Source organism: Eucyclogobius newberryi, unplaced genomic scaffold (genome assembly GCF_026437365.1).
Source record: "Eucyclogobius newberryi isolate DKJ021-1_F unplaced genomic scaffold, fEucNew1.0.hap1 SCAF_10, whole genome shotgun sequence".
In the NCBI taxonomy this organism is placed as follows: Eukaryota; Metazoa; Chordata; class Actinopteri; order Gobiiformes; family Gobiidae; genus Eucyclogobius; species Eucyclogobius newberryi.
In genome coordinates this window covers 12,480,795-12,501,094 of record NW_027315724.1, presented here as the reverse complement: position 1 = coordinate 12,501,094, position 20,300 = coordinate 12,480,795, and the positions used below count along the sequence as shown (strand labels likewise).

The 20,300-nt window shown below is 40.6% G+C and overlaps 1 protein-coding gene across 1 annotated transcript in view; it reads left to right on the top strand.

Moving 5' to 3' along the window:
* Positions 1 to 20,300, top strand: part of veph1 (ventricular zone expressed PH domain-containing 1) — an 84,500-nt gene that overhangs the window by 18,260 nt on the left and 45,940 nt on the right. Inside the window, exons 4-11 of the mRNA XM_072461262.1 lie at positions 3,524 to 3,687; positions 4,224 to 4,433; positions 6,961 to 7,181; positions 7,558 to 7,749; positions 8,417 to 8,510; positions 9,075 to 9,282; positions 11,756 to 11,895; positions 13,476 to 13,592. Of these exons, the coding sequence (XP_072317363.1) occupies positions 3,524 to 3,687; positions 4,224 to 4,433; positions 6,961 to 7,181; positions 7,558 to 7,749; positions 8,417 to 8,510; positions 9,075 to 9,282; positions 11,756 to 11,895; positions 13,476 to 13,592 (1,346 nt within the window). The remainder of the gene's footprint in view (positions 1 to 3,523; positions 3,688 to 4,223; positions 4,434 to 6,960; positions 7,182 to 7,557; positions 7,750 to 8,416; positions 8,511 to 9,074; positions 9,283 to 11,755; positions 11,896 to 13,475; positions 13,593 to 20,300) is intronic.

The following is a 20,300-nucleotide window of genomic DNA, read 5'->3' as shown; positions in this document are numbered from 1 at the left end:
GAGAAAGTATCTTTGAATTTCCCCCCTTGTGCAAACACTTGGCCTCACAGGCAGAAGTATACACACACGCACACGTGTGGGTCGTGAGTGCGCCAGTGAGTAATGCGTCGTTGGAGGTAGCTGGATGTCGTAATCGAAGTCCGCAGCAGCTCCTGCATATCACACATGTGTGGGGGAGGGGCGGGGCTTCGGGGGACTGAACTCTGAGATTTAGGCCCCATACAGAGATGTGGCCTTAGGGCAGGACTAATAAGATAAGATAAGATAAGATAAGATATTCCTTTATTGACCCACATGGGGAAATTTCATTGATGCAACGCAGGTAGATACAGAGGTAGATACAGAAGAAAAGAACAATCTAACCCCTCTTCATTTGGCCAGTACAAGTTCTAGCTCCTCAGACCAGTACCTTTAGAATTTAAAATGACTTCCGGATGGCAACCAAAACATTGTCCAGGTGACACCTCTGAGCTTGTCTCCCATACGTACATATGTCATACTGTGCACACGTGTTAGGGTTTGTGGGCAGAAGCGTTTGAATTTGATCTCACAATGTCATGTCCTCCTGTTTTCCAGCACTCATATGTTATAACTTGTCTTTTTGTACAAATGAAGGGGAAAAAACCCATGCAAAAACAGATCTTTATAAAAGGTTCTAAATACCTGTTTATTCACATGTTTAACACGTGTGTAGTATAACCCGTGAATAACGGACAACTATTGTCTCAAATTCATACATACAGTCACCACTCACAGGAGACATTTGGAGAAATACAGAGTTCCCAAAACAAATGAACAATAACGCACAAAGAGACATTTGTGTTTGTGAAAACTACTCTGCCACATAAATAATGATATTGATAATAATTATAATTCTGGTACAGGAAAAAACAGGAAAGACACAAAATAACAAAGTATTTTTTTCTTAAAAAAAAACAAACATCCTGGCTCCAGTAATTTAGGACAAGGCAGTTGCAGCGTGTTTGTTGTATTGAAAAATATTCCAATGTAAGATGAATGCTGTAGCAGTTCTTTAGGTGAAAGGGGAGCATGGTTGGAGCTTTGTGGGACTTTGTATCTGTACAGCATGATCCCACTCAAGTACTGGCTTGCTTTTCTGCCTTTATGGCTGACTCTTTATGATAAGAGCTCTTCACGTAACACATATTTCTGCCATAAATATTATTTTCAAACTAGACAGCTTCTATTTTTCATAGAGGTGCAGGGGGTTCCTCGTGACACAAAAATGCACAGAATCCTGTCGAGGTGTGCTCGGGGAGTGGTCTGCCTAATAGTTTCTCCACCTCTGCTCACCTGAGGTTAGCTGAGCAGCTTGACCAACAACTCGTGGGACATATGTACATTAAAGCACAGTTGAAAGCTGTGGAAACCATGTTTTAGCTATTAAACCTCAGCTTTTGCTGATCTCTGCATTTTTACAAGAACATTTCATGCTTAATATTTATTTCATGTCCTGGTTTTAAAGCAGCCTAAAGCTCTGAACACAAGGTACTGTCAAGTATTGAATTTCAGTCCACACTTGCAGTAGGCTATTCATTTTTTGTGAGTGTTTTTGCTGCCTTCTACAAACATTATAATCATCAGAAACAAGTCAATCCACAGAGAGTGAATGTTACTCACTGTACCTGCGTTTGATCACCTGGCTGTGCACAGAAAGTGGTTAAATTGTCTTTCTATTTCGACTGAGTGTCCTCCAGCCCTTAAACATTCCATCAAAATCTTCCAAACTTAAGCTGCATGTGCAATGCATGTTATTACTATCTCTACTATTTCTGCCTGACTTTATGATGATTTGTGCCATAATTCAGGGTGTCAGGGTATAGTATAACACAAACTCTTTCAACAACCCAAATATGTACAGAGTGTGTCGATCCTGAACATTTTCAACACTACGGCGATAACACTCACTGCTTTACAACTGGGAGAAATGAATACAGTTCCAGTTATTATACTGTATTTTCCGGAGTATAAGTAATAAGCACCAGCCAAACAATGCATAATAGAGAAGAAAAAAAATTGTATAAGTCACACTGGAGTATAAGTATTTCACCCTGGAGAGACAAAGAGACCACGAGAATGGACTGTTTAGCAAGCTTTATTCGAGAGTTATTTGGCGCTCAGACCCCGGCGGAAGACGTTGCAATCATGGGCACTCCATGATCTATTTGTATTAGATGTCTCCCCCCGGAGCCTGGAGACTGGTGGTGGTAGATGTGAAGAGAAGGTAGAGGATGAGGGGAATGTAGAGGAGGAGCTGGGGAGGCGGTGGGTCGCAGTACGGTTTGAGTGGCCGAGCCATCTGCCTGAGGGCTTAAATGCGACCGCCTGGGCGCTGATTGGGAGCAGGGAGGAGTCACTTGAGAGCGTTGATTGGGGATGAGGAGCAGGTGCGAGGGCCATGGTACAGACGCCCCCTGACCTTTCACCCTACTTCTTTGGCCAGGAAAAACTGCATAACCTCTTTGGGATAAGTGCAGAAACCTGGGAGAGTCCATGGTGAAGTGAGGGATCTGACTCTCACAGACGGACAGGCGGGCGCCCGCTTGAGTGCGATGATGGCGCTGGGGAGAGGGGTCCTTCCATGGTGGACTTGACGTAGATGGGTGGAGTTAGGTCTTCCAGGTTGAATTTACGCAGGCTTCATTTGTGGGGAAATGTATTTGATAAAATCCAAGACCAAGAACAGACATTTAATCTTGAAATGCAATTTAAAATAATAACAGATTAAAGAACATGGTGAATAGGTGTACATATGCTAACGCTAACACCTTCAGCTACATGACGCACAGACAGAACTGTAGTAAGTGTCTGGTATGTTAACGTAACATATGAACAGTTATTTAGATAACTATAGCACAAAGAACATGCTAAAAAGTTTACCAAAGCATCAGTTTTACCCCAAATCACTAAATCCATTGAATTCTTCTTCCTCTGTGTCACTTCTAAACAACTCCCCAAACTCCGGAGGTAGAGGAAGTGCAGATTCTTCTCCTGCGTCGCTTAGAGCCAAGAGCGCCCTCTTGTGGTTGTCAGTGTGAAAATAATCAACATGTGAAATGCGGTTGCCAGTGTGAAAATAACGAATAATATCACATATCAGTCGCTCCGGGGTATAAGTCGCACCCCTGCCAAAACTGTGAAAAAAGGTGCGACATATAGTCCGGAAAATACGGTAGATCTGAGGAAGCAATCCTTTCATTTCAGCGTAGAAGAGCTGCTCGGTCACACACTGTTCAACACACAGTTCAAAACAAGTTCGTTTGAAATGTCAAGACCCAACGTTCTGCGGACGGAAAAGTTGTGAGTCAGTTTCCTTAAGAATTCAGCAGCTATTGTTGTTTTATAAAAGCCTTTATTTTCCCAATGGTCCTATTGCAATTTGTCTGACTTAGCTTTTGTATTTACTGTATCCAGGGAACAAGTGTGCTGTAGGTTTTCTTTTGTACTTTGAATGACCACGCTGCTGAACAAACTCTTTCCTCTAACCCTAACCTTATCCCAGGTAATCACATGCTGTTACGAGTCCTGCCATCGATCTACCCCCGACAACCAGACAAGATCCACCATCACCTTGGCAACCTGACGGCCATGATGCCCAGGCTGGAGCCAGCGGAGCAGCAGCATCTGCTCAGGCTCATTCAAATGGTCGCTGAGCAGCACCCACTGGTGAGCATGTTTTGTATTTCAAGTTTTATATCCATTCCAATGAATGTAACATAAATAATGCAGTAACTTATTCTACATAAGGCTGGGCGATATTGACATAAAGGAATATGTCAATATTTTGTATCACAATAACGATATTCAGGCCACATTAAGTCAGTCCAACAGAAACGTGTTAAAACATGTCTTGGTGTGACAAAACACTTGAATGATTCACGTTGAATGAATGTAAAATGTTGGAACAAGTGTTTTCCAAAATTACTTACTATTACAAATTTGTGTGATTTCCCATAAATTGTGAATGTTGAAAATCCAGCCTTTCTTACATGGAAAAGTGCCACAATACGGCAACGTCCAAAGCAGAATAAAATCCTTTCAGTTCTGGAGGAACACCAACAGCCATCATATAATCACCCCCAGCGGCTTCATGACTGCAAATCTTTCCATCGTGAATTTCTGCACTGGCATTCCAGTTTGGAATAGTAAAATAGGGAAAAATAGTAATATGTGAATCTTTGACCTGCTTGTTTCTTTTGCAGATGCTCAGCCCTCATGTCCCTGCTCTGGTCAGTTTCCTCACTGACCGCTCTCTGACAGAGGCTCTTCTCGGAACACTGGTGGATGTTTCTCAGGCCAGTCCCTCCTCATTGGTCAGCTTTCTGCCCACACTAAGGGTCATGGCTCATCAATGCCCAACGTTTCTGGGGCACATCTCCAAAATCTATGGTGCCGTGGGGATTCTCAATGAGGTACATAATCCCTTTCAGTGCAAGTCATTCATTTTATAGAAACAACCACAACAACTGAACTACTTGTTCATGTATTCTCAAAAGGTTTCTGGGCTGACGGGACAGTGCGAACACCTCGTTTTGCACAAGTCGTTTTATAAAAGTCCCAGACTAAATACTTTTATCTAAGACAGAACATGCTTTCATTAGCTTAATACTTTTACAGACAATACTTAAGTTTCCAGCCCTTAATGCTGGGTGTACAGAGTCAGCCCAGCTCACGGTTGTGGAGGTGGTTTAGTGAATCTCTAGAATCTCACTAAGTTTTTGATCAGTACTTATATCATTATAATTATCCCTTGGTTACATGGAAATCCAACAAATGTGTACAGTCATAGGACCCCAAAGCTGTAGTGTACACTGTGATTTCAGTGGGGGACGTCAGTGTCATACTTTTAAGTTACTATGATGACACTCTATCTGAGGACAATATAAAGAAAATAACAAATGAATTGAGGCAAAAGTAGAGGCTGAAATAGACATGTAGAATTCATCAAGAGTTTGTAAACACTAATAATGCTTTGGATTATTCTAACCATCCCTTAAAGCTCCTTCCTCCTCAATCTTCTTGTCAGAAAGCTGCCAACCGTGTTCTCTGCACGCTCGCACACACACTCACCCATGTGCGCACATGTGTGTCTTGCCTTTGCTCACATTGGAACCATTTTGGAAAATAAGTTGTTGTGTTCTGGGAAATGCCTCCACTGAGGCCTCCTGGGGATGGCAGCGCAGAGTGCCTCCTCTGGCTTTGAATTAGTTCCATTTTCTCACTTACTTGATTTTCATAAGGTTACACAACTGCATTCGCCCCTTAAGAGGATTTATCTTTGTAGTATTTCAAGTCACAGTACCAGCGTGGCTTTTGGTTAGAGGAGCACATGGCGATGGGCTCTTGACCAGTTTTTTTTTTCATTCATTAATTTATTTTCTAACGCTTGTTCCCATTCAGGGTCGTGGGTGACTGGAGCCTATCCCAGTGACTTGGGGCCTTACACTATTTTAGTGTAGAAAAACACTTCAGTTGAAGCGTATTTCTACAGGAATGGAGGTTTAAGGTTCGGTGGACAACAAAGCATTTTGAAGCCCTGGTCAGGGAACAGCCCTGGCCATTCTGATGCTAATCAGGTAACCAGTGATGAGGGAGCTATGGTCACTAAACAATATAATTTCTATGGCCCATTACAGGGCTGTTGGGGTAACAAAGAAGGTGCCCGCTGGGCAGGGCCTACCCAGAGTAGGATGAATAGTTGAGTTCTCAGACCAAAATCCGTAGATTGAGAATTACTTCTGAATGATGGATGAAAAGTTTGAAATGTCTTGTTTTGACGACTACAACTGAATCTTTTATCTACAATGGAAAACGGACATATTTTATGAAGCAAATATTATTATGTTCTGACAAAAGGTCTTATGTCCTTAAAATCTCACTATGTAACTTTTTTGGTGTGAGGTCCACCACCAGCTTGTCTCCATAGAGATGTTATTGCTTTGTCTGGAATGTTTCACATTATGGCATTAAATGTATCTATAGCTTTATTTATTGCTGAAGATAATACTTTGAAAGGCATACATTCTTACTGTGAGCGGGGTCGCTTCTCCACAGATCTGGCCTGTATCTTCGTCTGGTGGCTTGGCTCATTAATCAGTGAAAGTATATATTCTTGACTTGTGAAAGTCACGAGTGTGAAACATGTTCAAACCACCACATTCTTGCCTCCTTGTTACAAAGTGCCTGAGCTCTGCACACGTGTGTCCATCCATCACACACACACACACACACACCTACACACACACACACACCTACACACACACACGTACACACACACACACACACCTACACACACACACACACACACGCGCGCGCGTGCGCGCGCACACACACACACACACACCTACACACACACACCTACACACACACACGTACACACACACATACACCTACACACACACACACCTACACACACACACGTACACACACACATACACCTACACACACACACACACACCTACACACACACACGTACACACACACATACACCTACACACACACACACACACCTACACACACACACGTACACACACACACACACACACACACATACACCTACACACACACACACATACACCTACACACACACACACACACACACACACACACACATGCAAGTACTCGTCTCCGAAAAACTGCCAAGATCTGAAATCAACAGGGGAGATTCTGCTATTATTTACTCAATAGTTTCTTGGAAAAATGTATTCATTGCAGGAGAGCTTTTTACTTTGCTTAAAAATTCTCATTCCCTAAGTAATGTGGATGGGCAAGAGAATTACTGAGAATTATTACTGAGAACAATTTTTAATTAATGATTTTGTTTGTTTGTATTTCTGTGACTCGTCTGATTCAGAACAAAGATTTATATAGACGTATAAAAGTACTCTAACATCTCTGAAACATATGTACTATATATATATTGCCTTGTGTTGTGTGTAGTTCCAGGCCCACAACTCGCTGCTCTTCCTGGTGTCTCTCCTGTCGGGTCTGGAGCACACTTTTCACCACACTGTGCTCCAGGAGATCCGAGCTTTGAGCGAGCGCTTCCCTCTGCTGCTCGGAGGCTGTGGGAAAGACATCTACAGGATGAGCAACTCTTTCACTGCCATGGCCCGCCTGCTGGGGAAGAGGCTGGAGGACAGCACTGCTTTACACAGCAGGTCAGAGCTAATCGTATGACATGTGTTCTGTGGGCTTCAGTAGAGGTTATGCAGATGACCTCGCTGCAGTCTGAATTTTAGCTGGGAGCAGCAAAAATGTCAAAGGTGAGTAATGAAATGAGCTCCTGTATGAGGTCAAAACACAAGTATAACGTGAAAGTGCTGCTACAGTTTGAAAACTACACATTTGCTTAGTATTCATACATGATGTCTTAAAAAAAGGATCACTCCAGCTGCACTCACATTTATCATACAGTCTTAAACTATTGAACGGATTATCTTTTCTCCTTAAATAAGATGTTTCTGGGCCCGTGTCAAGGAAAATTAATGAGTTGAAGTGTCCTTTATCACCCCCTACCTCTTCTTTGTGTTTCAGGTTGAACAAAGAAGGCAAGCCGTCTCCTTGGGGGCCGTCTCCAGGACCAGGACACCGGCTGGAGCTGAGCGTCCAGGGCTTTGGTGAAAAAGTGGGTGCAGAGGTTGGAGAGGAGGGAGACACTCTGGGGCCTCAGCGACGCTACAGCCTGAGCCACACACGAGAGGAGCGCCGGGAGATGAGGTTTAACCGGTCAGAGTTCTACCACACTGATGGACAGGGCAAGGACCAGTGGTGCAAAGTAATGAAATACAACAGTAAAAGTACTGTATTTAAGTATATTTTATTCATATTTAAGTCATTTTCCCCGTGGATAATTTTCAAATTTTTCGCCTCTACATCTGAGAGCAGGATCTGTACTTTCTACTATATTTTTGAACTGCACTGAAAAGTATACGTATTTTCTATATAGTTCTGGCGGGTTATTTTTTTGTACATTTATGGTAACTTCCTGCATAAATGTTTTGAAATCAAGCCCCAGCTGTGAGCAGACAAACACATATATAAAATCATATAATCTAAATATAACACATATAATAGATTCATACATAAAACTCACTAGATATTGATTTGAATTGCTTCTGTTGCACAGTTTATCAAAACCACTACATTTAACAGTTCTCAAATTCTGTGTGAAATACCTTTTACTCTTAAAGTACATTCTTACACCGTACTTCAAAAATGTTTACTTTAGTATATTGTTCATGTGCTACCTTTACTTGAGTAATTATTTTGCACATCTATCTGTATCTATACTTTTACTGTACTACACTGGCAAGGACAGTATTATTATATATACGTTTTTACCACATCCCATATACGCATTCATCATATTATTTCAATATGTGTTATTCAACAGATCAAAGAGCCTTGCCCTCCATGTTGTGCGCTCCCGCTCCATAAGCTCCGACACGGGAGAAGACGGCACTGACCCAGAGCTCCACCTGGACCCTGTTTGTTTGTCAAGTTCACACTCTGGAGCAGCTCTGGGTTCTGAGAACACAGACTCAGCTGACAAAGAGCCTCCACACTCTCCACACTCTCCACACTCTCCACACTCTCCACACTCTCCACACTCTCCACACTCTCCACACTCTCCACACTCTCCACACTCTCCACACTCTCCACACTCTCCACACTCTCCACACTCTCCACACTCTCCACACTCTCCACACTCTCCACAGCCTCCACACTCTCCACACTCTCCACAGTCTCCACAGTCTCCACAGCCTCCACAGCCTCCACACTCTCCACACTCTCCACACTCTCCACACTCTCCACACTCTCCACACTCTCCACACTCTCCACACTCTCCACAGTCTCCACAGCCTCCACACTCTCCACACTCTCCACACTCTCCACAGTCTCCACAGCCTCCACACTCTCCACAGTCTCCACAGCCTCCACAGCCTCCACAGCCTCCACAGCCTCCACACTCTCCACACTCTCCACACTCTCCACACTCTCCACACTCTCCACACTCTCCACAGTCTCCACAGCCTGCACAGCCTCCACAGCCTCCACACTCTCCACCCTCTGCAGAGGTCACAGGCAGAGACACATGTGCGGTTGTGACAGGCCAAAGCAGAGATACTGAGGCTCAGAAGGACGAGCCGGAGAAGGACAGACTCTTCGTTCATCTCAGAGACAACATGGATCCTATCAGAGAGTTCTGTCAGGAAACCATGAAGAAGATTCCTGTCCCAGAAGAGTGCGTCATCGAAGGTGAAGACTTGCCTTTAATCAGGGGTGTCCAAACGCTTTTTCACAGAGGGTATAGAAATGAACCGGAAGGCTACAAACCTGCGTATGATAAAGCCAGTCTTTCACTTTGTTCATTTAACACAACTTTGACACAACCTCTGTACCTTTAATACACTCATTTTAGCTTTGTATCACAGTGCCATAATAAGTTATTGAAGTTGTAAATGTACGTACATTTACAGTCAAAGTAAAATGATAATTTAGGTATATTCAGCAGGAGGCATGATCTGAGGGCCGCATTAGGACCCCAGGCCATAGTTTGGACACCCCTGCTTTAAATGTAGTATCCCTTATTTATTTTTAAATTGATAAAAAAGTGTTTACTGCACTGGAACATGTAGAAAAACGTGTTTCCTTACTGTGAGCGTGCAAACCTGACTCGTACTCCTGCTTGTTTCCATGGAAATGTTATGGATTTTCCACAGTATGGCAGAGATCGTGTCATTCTTAATGGAGAATGTGTGGGTTTTACCTTTCTATTTCCATGGAGTCATGCAGGTGACATGCCACCTCCAGAAAGTTCCACACTGTTGCTTTAACAAGATTTCAGACTTGAAAGTCAGCAGATTTTTATTCAAAGATCACGGTATTATCATAAAAATTACAAAGGTTAGTTTTGAATTTGAATTTACTGGCTAATATTCCTGAAGTTCAATAGTTTAAATCAAGTAAAACCTGCATGTGTTTTTAAAACTATGTAATCAGCTTTGTCTCATTTCCTCCATTTACAAATGTGGTATGTTTATTTAAATGTGAGATTAATGAGTGGAGCCTTATTCCACTTAATGTCTTGCCCGTGACTGTATTGTCTGGTTGCAGATGAGCAGAAGAATAGCCTCCATGACACACTTTCATAACACATTACAGCACACATAAATATTGCAGATAGGACAGATCAGTTTTCTTAGTGTAGCAGTGAGCCACGCCCAGTGAATGAACAACCTCATTTATTTAACCGCATTAACAACAATTACACCTCTCACTAGAGACGAGGAGAGTTTGAGTGACCGAGGAGGATGTTATTGTTCTGTCTCTTGACCGCCGCTCATTTGTTACTGAGCGGATGTTCCACTTAGAGTTAGACTAAAACTCTTCCTGTAACCTCTGCTTGCCTGTTCAACTTGAATATTCATCTCATAAAAAGTCTATTCTTCTACATTGTTGATTCAATTATGGCTTTATTTTAAATTATGTCCCACAGTAGATAAACCTTAAAGGGGACATATTTAGCTAGAACAACTAGGTACAACTAGGTTTCTCAAATGTTACGCAGCTGCAGAAAAGCCTTTTTAGATCTGTATTGCAGTTCACACTGAACAACATTTAAATAAAGATCTACTTGTGTTATAGTTGAATACTAAGTATGTGAAAAAGCACACGTCCCATGGTCTCAGATGGATGATGTCATCATCATGCTGCTGGACGACCCATACATGAGCGTGCGGTGCCGTCTCCAGGGACCAGCTTTACAAACAGAGCCCAAGGACATGTTCACTCACATGTTTGTGGATCATAGTTACTGCTCCTGAAGAGGACACAACATGTGGATCACATGACATCACAGGCCCAGCTACAGCTAAAACCTCTGTTTATATTCAGATCACACTGACTCATGTTTAGTCATCAAAACCAGTTAAAATGTTGTTCTGAAAATAAAGTCAAACAATCTTATTTTGATTAGTATTTAAAATGTTCCACTATTGACCCTCTAATAGTTTGTATAAATATGTTCTAAAGTAGACCATGCTGTGATTCAGAAGGAGAAACTGGGATTAACCTGAAAATGTCACAAATATGAAAAATCAAGGTGGTTTTGGTAACATAACATACACCGTATTTGACCACATAAATGATGGTTTGAAGCTTGAAAATTGTATTGTTTCCATCCTTCAAATAGAGAGGCAAACCATGTGACATTTCCACAATGGAAATTCAAAATTGTTGCTTAGTTTTGATTGGAAAGACTTAAACCCATTGCATTTTTTCCATTTGATGTCCAAGTTTACTTCGTTTGACCTCAATGTTGAACATTCTGATCACACAAGATTTTAAAGGGGTTTTTCATGAGTTTATGAATGATGAGAAATTATAACCATTGCCATAGCGATTAAGAATTCAAAGCAAAATATTCCTTGTTGCATATTGAAGCTGAAACCCACGAATAGGAAAAGACTAAATCAAATGAATAATATTTACGCTTCAATCGAATAGAAACAATATTATTTCTACTTGAGTAGAATAAAAGTCCATTTCAATGCAGTTCTCTCCGATGTGGAAAAAGCGTGTGTTTGGCAGAGTTTGCAATTTGTGGGAGACATTGTTGTCCTTGCATGTTACAAAATCCGTGTGTTGGGCCCAAGTCCATATGTGCGCGGGGGAAAACGCACTGTCACAGATACAGCACATTATCATGCTGATTTGTCTTGTGCAACAGATTCAAACCGAGGGTGCGTTGCCAAGTTGTCGTTCTCCTGCGCTCTGAAAGGCCACTACTGTCTGTACGCCAAGTCCAGCTTCAGCCTGACGAGCCGACAGCCGCACCAGTGGATCCACGTCATGCTGCTGCAGCTACAGGTGACGCCAGCAACCGCACAAACGCAACCGTTACACCCGAGCGTGTCCAACCACGAAAAGACCATCATATAGTCGTAACTTGATCATCGTGATCTGGAGGTTACAGATTCTAAAGCGTGAATCAGAATGTCAAAAAAGAATAAAGACATTTCATCAAGTTTTCTCAAAATGCATTTTTCTCATATATACCGTGGTTCACTCCAAACTTTGCAGTCTGGTATGTCATAATATTTTGATGAATTGCTGATATCTAATGCTGAACCTGATGTATTAAAGTTTTGTAAAAAATCTGTCAAAATGGAGATTATACGTGCATTTTCAGTAGGTTTTTTGTTAAAGCAGAAGCTCGCCACCTGCACTACTCACTGGAGATGGAAAGTAAAAAAACACATTTTAGAACATTTTCCATGCAGATATATAAGGTTTTAAAGAACATCTCCATGGAAACAAGCCCCTTCACAGCAAGAGTGTTGTTCAAGTTTTTTCAGTTCTATAAAACACATGTAATGAAGTAATTGCATTTATCTAAGTCTATTTTTTGGCTAAAATCTCCAACACAGTGGCTTTAAATTATTTGGATAATCAAAAAAACATTGATAAAATGTACATTTAAAGTAAATTGTTGGAAAAGGAGTGTGTAGAACCTTATGCACTGATCACTTTAGCTATTACAACTTTGAAGCAATGGTCAAATCTGTTCACATTTATTTGTACTATGCGTTCATATTTTTCTGAGAATAATTGCTTTATTTTTAACAACCCTGTACCTTGTAAGAACAGTATTTTTATCATTTGCTTTGCATTGGTTTACTGTGGTGCAGAGCTTAAGATCCTCTTCCAAATGTCTCACCAACACAAACCTTTTTTCTTTTGTTCTCAAAGCCTGTGTTTTAAAATGTATTTGGCTTCTCAATTTATAGCCCTTCTCCTGCTGACACAAAGATCTTTGGACACCAGTCGATACAAGATTATTTTTGACTTTGAACATTAATATCGGTATGAGCTTTACCCGGTGCTCTTTTTGGAGAGTGACAAGTGGCCTTATTGTACTGCTTTATCCAGAATTCCCTTTGTAAAGTTTCATCAAATATGTCAACAAAATGAAGTAAGACATTTAAACTTGGCTTTATCCAATTTTCAGATTGACTGTTATGTCCCAAACATTTTACTTTAAGACGAGACACTGCAGGTGAATCGTAAATATCTTAAGTTTAAAGAAAATCAATTTGAAATCTCTCCTGTACTTTACTCACATAAATGTAAGAAATAAAAGTACTACCAGTGTTTCAAAAACAGCCAGAAATTTCACTTATACTTATTTGGGACATTTAAATCTGAAAAATTGACAAAGCCAAGTTAACATTTCTTGGTTCATTTCGTTGACATTTTAGTGACAAAGTTGTTCTATGGCATGATATTTTTCCCCTCATCTGCATAAGTAAACTGCAGAAAAAGTTCCATATTGACTTTTCCCTTTCACCTGCAGTGTCTCTCCAATGCGGATAAATTGCACTTTAATTTTCGTCGACTCTTTTTTGTCCTAATCTCGGGGTGTTTTTTGTGCTTGATTTCTCTCTCAGAGTAAGTCCAACGTCCCTCTGTGCTCCCAGCATGAGTGTGTGCAGACACTGGCGGCTCTTTGGGAGAAGACTAAACTCAGAGGGGCCATGACACAACACAGCACTCTGCATGGAAAGGTACGACTCTGTGTGTAACTGTATCGCACACATGCAGCGGGAATGACACTGTTCTCTCAGCAAAGACAACCACATGACACGAAATGGCATTGTATATCCACATTTACTGATTTAATGATGTTCAAAATTGCTTGTGTTAATGTCTTGAACAGTTAGTGCGCATAGTTTGAACACAGAGATTGAACACTATTATTTAAAAAAACATCAATATACAGTATACATTCTAAATTTACTTATTTCTCCTTTAGCTGCATATTCCTGAAATTCTGCTGTGGTTGTACAACTCATGTATACTCTTGTTCTATAATGATCAAACTGTGTTTAAATGATTTGCATGTTTATTAAAGGAGACATTTTATGTGCAAAATCAACGGCGAGTGGGGGAATGTTTAATGCCTTCTTAAATGCATCAAAACAAAGATTACTTTAAAGTACACATGGCAGGTTGGACAACTAATTGAATTAAAATGCAGTTAAGATAAATATATTTTGCTTATATGTTGCTAAAAATATAAAAATGCTATCCAAGAATAGCTCATTTTTCAGGTTTATAATTTGACTTCCTGTTTGTATTGATGACATCACACTAGGAAATTACCCAGAAACCACTGGCCAAAAACTCATCTAATGCCACTTTTTTAATTTGGCAGACTAAAATATATGAGAGCAGCTTTGTATAGTTGAATTAATGTTTATATAAAAAAATGTAAATTATGTATCAACTAAATGAATGTATCAAGAGCAATGTCACTTCTAGTCATTTTCTACAGATTTTTTTTTTTTTTCCCACAACCAGCTACTTGATTGGTGTAAATCTATCATTTATATTTACAACAGGTAAAGATACACCAAATAAAGTAAAATATAAAAAAATCATATGTCATACGCACTTTAAATACAACTTTAACATTGTAAATGAAAGGAAAACAAGTCTATTTTGCATTTACATTAAAAAAAAACATAGAAAAACTAGAAAAAAGTCCCCCCTCGCCGGCCTCTGTAATGTGACAAGCTAAGTGCTCTCGCTGAAATAATTAGAGCCACAAAGAAAATACAGCTGTAGTTTGTCTGCGTCTGGAGAACGAGCGCGAGATGCACTGCGAAACGTCACGGCCTCATTTTTGTTACGTCAGGATGAATGTGTATTTAACAAGCTCTGGCATTTGAACTGGCTTGTGTTACTTGTGAACCACTCAAATAACTACACTTTGTTGTCTGAAATAGAAGAGTTTATCCAGCTAGAAGTGAAAATAAAAATAAAATTGAATACAGATATTATTTGAGGATTATTTGTGGAGTAGAAGCAGAATTTTGGCTGAACTGAGCACTGTTCAGTTCAGTTCTGTTCAGTTCAGTTGACTTTATTTGTAATTTTATTGTAGATTTTCAGGTTTGGCATCAATACGTTCATGACAATAACATGACAGACACACGATCAAACAAACAGACTTTCCCGTTCGCTTGCAAGATCCCATAATAATAAATACATTCATAATTAAATCCTTAAAAATGGCAGAAAAAGACAGATGTAAAGATTTTTTGAAATTTATATATATAGAACAATACACACAAAACGACCAGAGAGTGAAAATCAAAACAATTTCTCCATTTCTAAATTAAGTCCCATTTGTCTGATGTCTGTTCCGATGTCAGTCCAGTCCTTGATCGTTGGTGATGTTTGTATCATCCATTTCCTTTTTCCTGCTGCCAAAAGTACAATCCAAATATATCCGTTAATTGTGTCCATGGCAGGAGTTTTGAGGCTCAAGTACACAGTTCTAAAGTTCGATGGATGGTAATGTCAAAAACAGTCTGCAGTGTTCATTTCAGTCCAATATCTTCGAGCGACAGGACGGTCCCAAGACAGTTCCTAAGATTGTTTGAGAAGGATGGATGTTGTGTTGTGCAGCTCGGCACGTTGAACCTGCTGCGTCCCGATGAGGAGGTGGAACTTCTGTGTAAAGGACACGAGTCGCAGCTCACAGTGTTGGACCTGGACCTGCTGGTGGGTCTCACCAATCAGATGACTGGACCATTTAATAATCTGACTCACTTTATTCTGGCTATCAAACCCTGCCACCAAGGGGGGATTTTTTTTTTATCAAAGATCTATTAAAGAGAGTTTTAGAATATGACTCAGGCACAAGAATGTTCCCGGAAATTTGTAGCTCTGCACTAGCTCAACACTCTGTCCCAGGATGAGTCTATCAGGCTAACAAAGTGCTCTTATGCAGCTAATGTATGACACTAACTTGCACGCTAACTCACATATTATTCATATTAGCCACATACTTTGCCCTTAGCATCGTTTTACTGACCTCACAATCAAAACCTCTGCTACTGCAGCTTCAATGATGAACAGGCTTCTGCTTTATTGTGGTCTATAAAATGACTTGCCTCATAACTTTGCTACAAAATTATAGACCCACAGACATTATACTGGTCATTTATAGTCTGAAGAAAGGGTTAGGAATGATGTGGGGCCTAAAGAAATACATATTTTATTTATAACTAACCTTCAACGGAGTAAATTAATCTAGACAAATAAGTGAATGCACCTACATGTCCTCACCTCCTAATCAGCCCAAAACTCACACAATCTGCTTTTGAAATGCTATACTTCACACTATTGAATATTGCAACTAAACACGTTTAACACAAGAGTAAAGGCCATGTTTAATGTGATTAAGTTTAATATAGTCTATATATTGTTATTGGAACTCTTTTAATTGTGATACATTTTTTAGGCCATATCCCGAGTGTCTAGCTCAAAAAGTATTATGACATCTAGTTGAAACACTAACAACAGTTATTCAAACACAAATATAGTTATACTCATTAAAACAGCTTCAATAACTTGTGTGTCCTGGTTAAGTCAAACACAGTGATCTATTTGATTCAAGTTAGTATTTCTACACACCTTTAGCACTAGCTTTTTCTATTTGACATGTCCTACTACTTATGGCAGTGCATGAACTACAGTTTCCACCTGGCGCCTCAGCACGGCCTCTTTCTCATCCACACAGTAACACAGTCGTTTACGTTCATGATTACGTGGAACATTCAGGGGGCAGCGGCTTGTTACTGGATCCTGACAGTTCCAGTTTTATACCTGTGGATGCACAACACAGGACGACCTCGGGTTCTGTCGTTATGGTGCAGGCTTCTCTGATTTACTCTCCCTGTCAGCGGTAAAGTAAACCTCCCGCTGCTCCGGCCGGCACAGATGGGACTGCTCATGGGCAGATTTTTACCACAACAACTCACTTTTAGGATGGACGTTCACTCGGCTGGACCTGTGTTTATTTGAGTTTCTGTACAAGGCATTTTTTGTTACATTGCCGTTATACAAACATGTAGGCATGCATTCTTACATTTGTTGTACCAAAAAGTAGGGCTGCATTATGCGTTATGGACAAAAGTGAATGCCTCCATATTTTTTGTAGTATTCGATGTCAAAAGAAATGTGTGTCTTTAAGTGCGGCAATATCACCTTATTCCCTTATTTGAAAGTATAACATGCTATTTTTTTATGAGCGCTTTTTTAGTATCTTTATTATAATTCTATATACATGATATTCACAATTCACATATCTTCAAAACATTGTGTGAGTGTGAGTGTGAGAGTGTGTGAGTGTGTGAGTGTGTGAGTGTGAGTGTGAGTGTGAGTGTGAGTGTGAGTGTGTGAGTGTGAGTGTGAGAGTGTGTGAGTGTGTGAGTGTGTGAGTGTGAGTGTGAGTGTGAGTGTGAGTGTGTGAGTGTGAGTGTGAGTGTGAGTGTGAGTGTGAGTGTGTGAGTGTGTGAGTGTGTGAGTGTGTGAGTGTGTGAGTGTGAGTGTGAGTGTGAGTGTGTGAGTGTGAGTGTGAGTGTGAGTGTGTGAGTGTGAGTGTGAGTGTGAGTGTGAGTGTGTGAGTGTGTGAGTGTGTGAGTGTGTGAGTGTGTGAGTGTGAGTGTGAGTGTGAGTGTGTGAGTGTGAGTGTGTGAGTGTGAGTGTGAGTGTGAGTGTGAGTGTGAGTGTGTGAGTGTGAGTGTGAGTGTGAGTGTGTGAGTGTGTGAGTGTGTGAGTGTGAGTGTGAGTGTGAGTGTGTGAGTGTGAGTGTGAGTGTGTGAGTGTGAGTGTGAGTGTGTGAGTGTGTGAGTGTGTGAGTGTGTGAGTGTGAGTGTGAGTGTGAGTGTGTGAGTGTGAGTGTGAGTGTGTGAGTGTGTGAGTGTGTGAGTGTGTGAGTGTGTGAGTGTGTGAGTGTGTGAGTGTGTGAGTGTGTGAGTGTGAGTGTGTGAGTGTGTGAGTGTGTGAGTGTGTGAGTGTGTGAGTGTGAGTGTGAGTGTGAGTGTGAGTGTGAGTGTGTGAGTGTGAGTGTGAGTGTGAGTGTGTGAGTGTGTGAGTGTGTGAGTGTGTGAGTGTGAGTGTGAGAGTGTGTGAGTGTGTGAGTGTGAGTGTGAGTGTGAGTGTGAGTGTGTGAGTGTGAGTGTGAGTGTGAGTGTGAGTGTGTGTGTGTGAGTGTGAGTGTGAGTGTGTGAGTGTGAGTGTGAGTGTGTGAGTGTGTGAGTGTGTGAGTGTGTGAGTGTGTGAGTGTGAGTGTGTGAGTGTGTGAGTGTGTGAGTGTGTGAGTGTGTGAGTGTGTGAGTGTGAGTGTGTGAGTGTGTGAGTGTGTGAGTGTGAGTGTGAGTGTGAGTGTGAGTGTGAGTGTGAGTGTGTGAGTGTGTGAGTGTGTGTGTGAGTGTATGCGTGCATTTTTTTTTTTGAAACTTCCTATAATCTGTCCTTTCCTCCTGTTTCTACTGCGTTGTAACAACGAAATTTCCCCTTGTGTGGATATTAAAGGATTATCTTATCTTATCTTATCAATAACAGAAGTTTTTAGTCTAAAAAGTAAAAACCAGGTCATCGTGGCCAGCGTTTAGTGCAGAATCAGATGTAATGAAGCCTCAGCTCTGCTCAGGCGAGTGTGTGATTAAAGTTGTGAAAGAAGAGAAAGAAACAAAATACACTGCTTTTAAAAAAAAAAAAAAAAAATGTAGTGCATTGTTGGTGAATATATATATATATATATATATATATATATATATAATTTTAGATTTTATAACATTAAGTTTCCTTGGGCTTTTCTGTGCATTTTTTCCTTGAAACTGCAATCAAAATGACCACACGGGAGCGGGACGGGAGTGGGATAGTGGGATGTTTTCTGTGTCTCTGGACTGGGACGGGACAGGAGTGAACATTCCGTGCCGTGTCCGACCCTATTGCACTCCTCTAGGCTGCAAAATGAATCACAATCCACTGGAAATCGCAATTTGAATGGACGCAGTTAGCAACTGGTAAAGACCTTTTGAAGGACCATAATTTCATCCACAAACAAGTCTAATTCTGCATAAAAAACTGCTGACCTTGTAGTTTAGATCTGTACAAACATGTTTTAAAATATCAGTCTTAAGTCAATTCAAAATCTGACTATTAATAAACACAAATCGCAAATTTAATTCCAATTGTATTTCTTTTCTGAAACAAAATCACAATTAGATATTTTCCCCAAATTGTTCAAAAGTAGAACTATTGACTTTATACTTATATATGCCTATTATCTCTAAAAAAAAAATTAAAAAAGTTTCTATTAACAGATTTTCACAAGGATTATTCCACAAATACAGAACATTTCATATCACTTTCCCCGCTGATGAGTCATAGTATTTTTAAGAAAATGTTGTCATAGAAATTCTCTTTAATATTCACTTCTTGACTTAATAAAAACCCAAATAGGTCAACATGTGTCTTTCATCTTTTCTCTGTAGATGCTTTCTGCCTTTTGAACACAGAATCCCACATTGTTCTGCAAATAAAAAACGGATGTGGAAGAGAAAGAAAACTGCAAAAGCTGTTAAAAATATGACTCTAAAAAGCAACAGTTATCTTCACTGGCATTGTGATTTAAGAGAGGAGGCTATAAAGCTTTACTGGACTCCAGAAATGTGTAGGATTTACGGCTGTCGACATCTTTGTTTGGCAATCTAATGGCAAACAGATCTTTGTCCTGTAAATCGCGGTTGAGGTTAAGCCTAGAATAAACTGAGGGAAACCAAAGCTCCGTGGTGTCATGAGAAGTTGAAACTAATCCGCCTTCAGTGTGTGTGTAGCTTCAACAATGAGGACTTTTGATGATACAGTGGTTTTCAAGATCAAATTTGAGAGGAAAAGTGCTTTCTATCGGGACTTAAAGATGTGCTATGCAACTTTGCACAAAGACCTTCATTAAATTCTCTTTCTCTCGAACTCCATCACTTGGCTAATCGATGTTAACCGGATTTACGCTGCGTCCCTGTCATCCTCGAGTTTTCTCAAAGTTTCTGCGTTCCAGTGTCAAGTCGAAAAAACGATATGCAATGGACGGACTGTAACGACTCAAATCAAACAACCCCAAAAAGGTGCTCAAATCAATTAAATATGGATCTAATTAAGTGATTTTTTCAAACCGGACAGTGTTGTTACATCTTTAAGTTATAAATCAACATTTGAATGTGAATTTCTGCTTTTGTTGTCATTAGCATGTAGACGTTAGCGACATTAGCACGACATTCGCATAACAGCACATTTCTAACTGCAGTGGCTTAACGGCAGCACAGACAGCAGGGGGCAGTAGAGAGGAACTAAGGAGAAAATATAGCCGCAAGCGGCAATGATCGGCCCTCGCCATGCCGCAAGATGAGGGGGCGCTA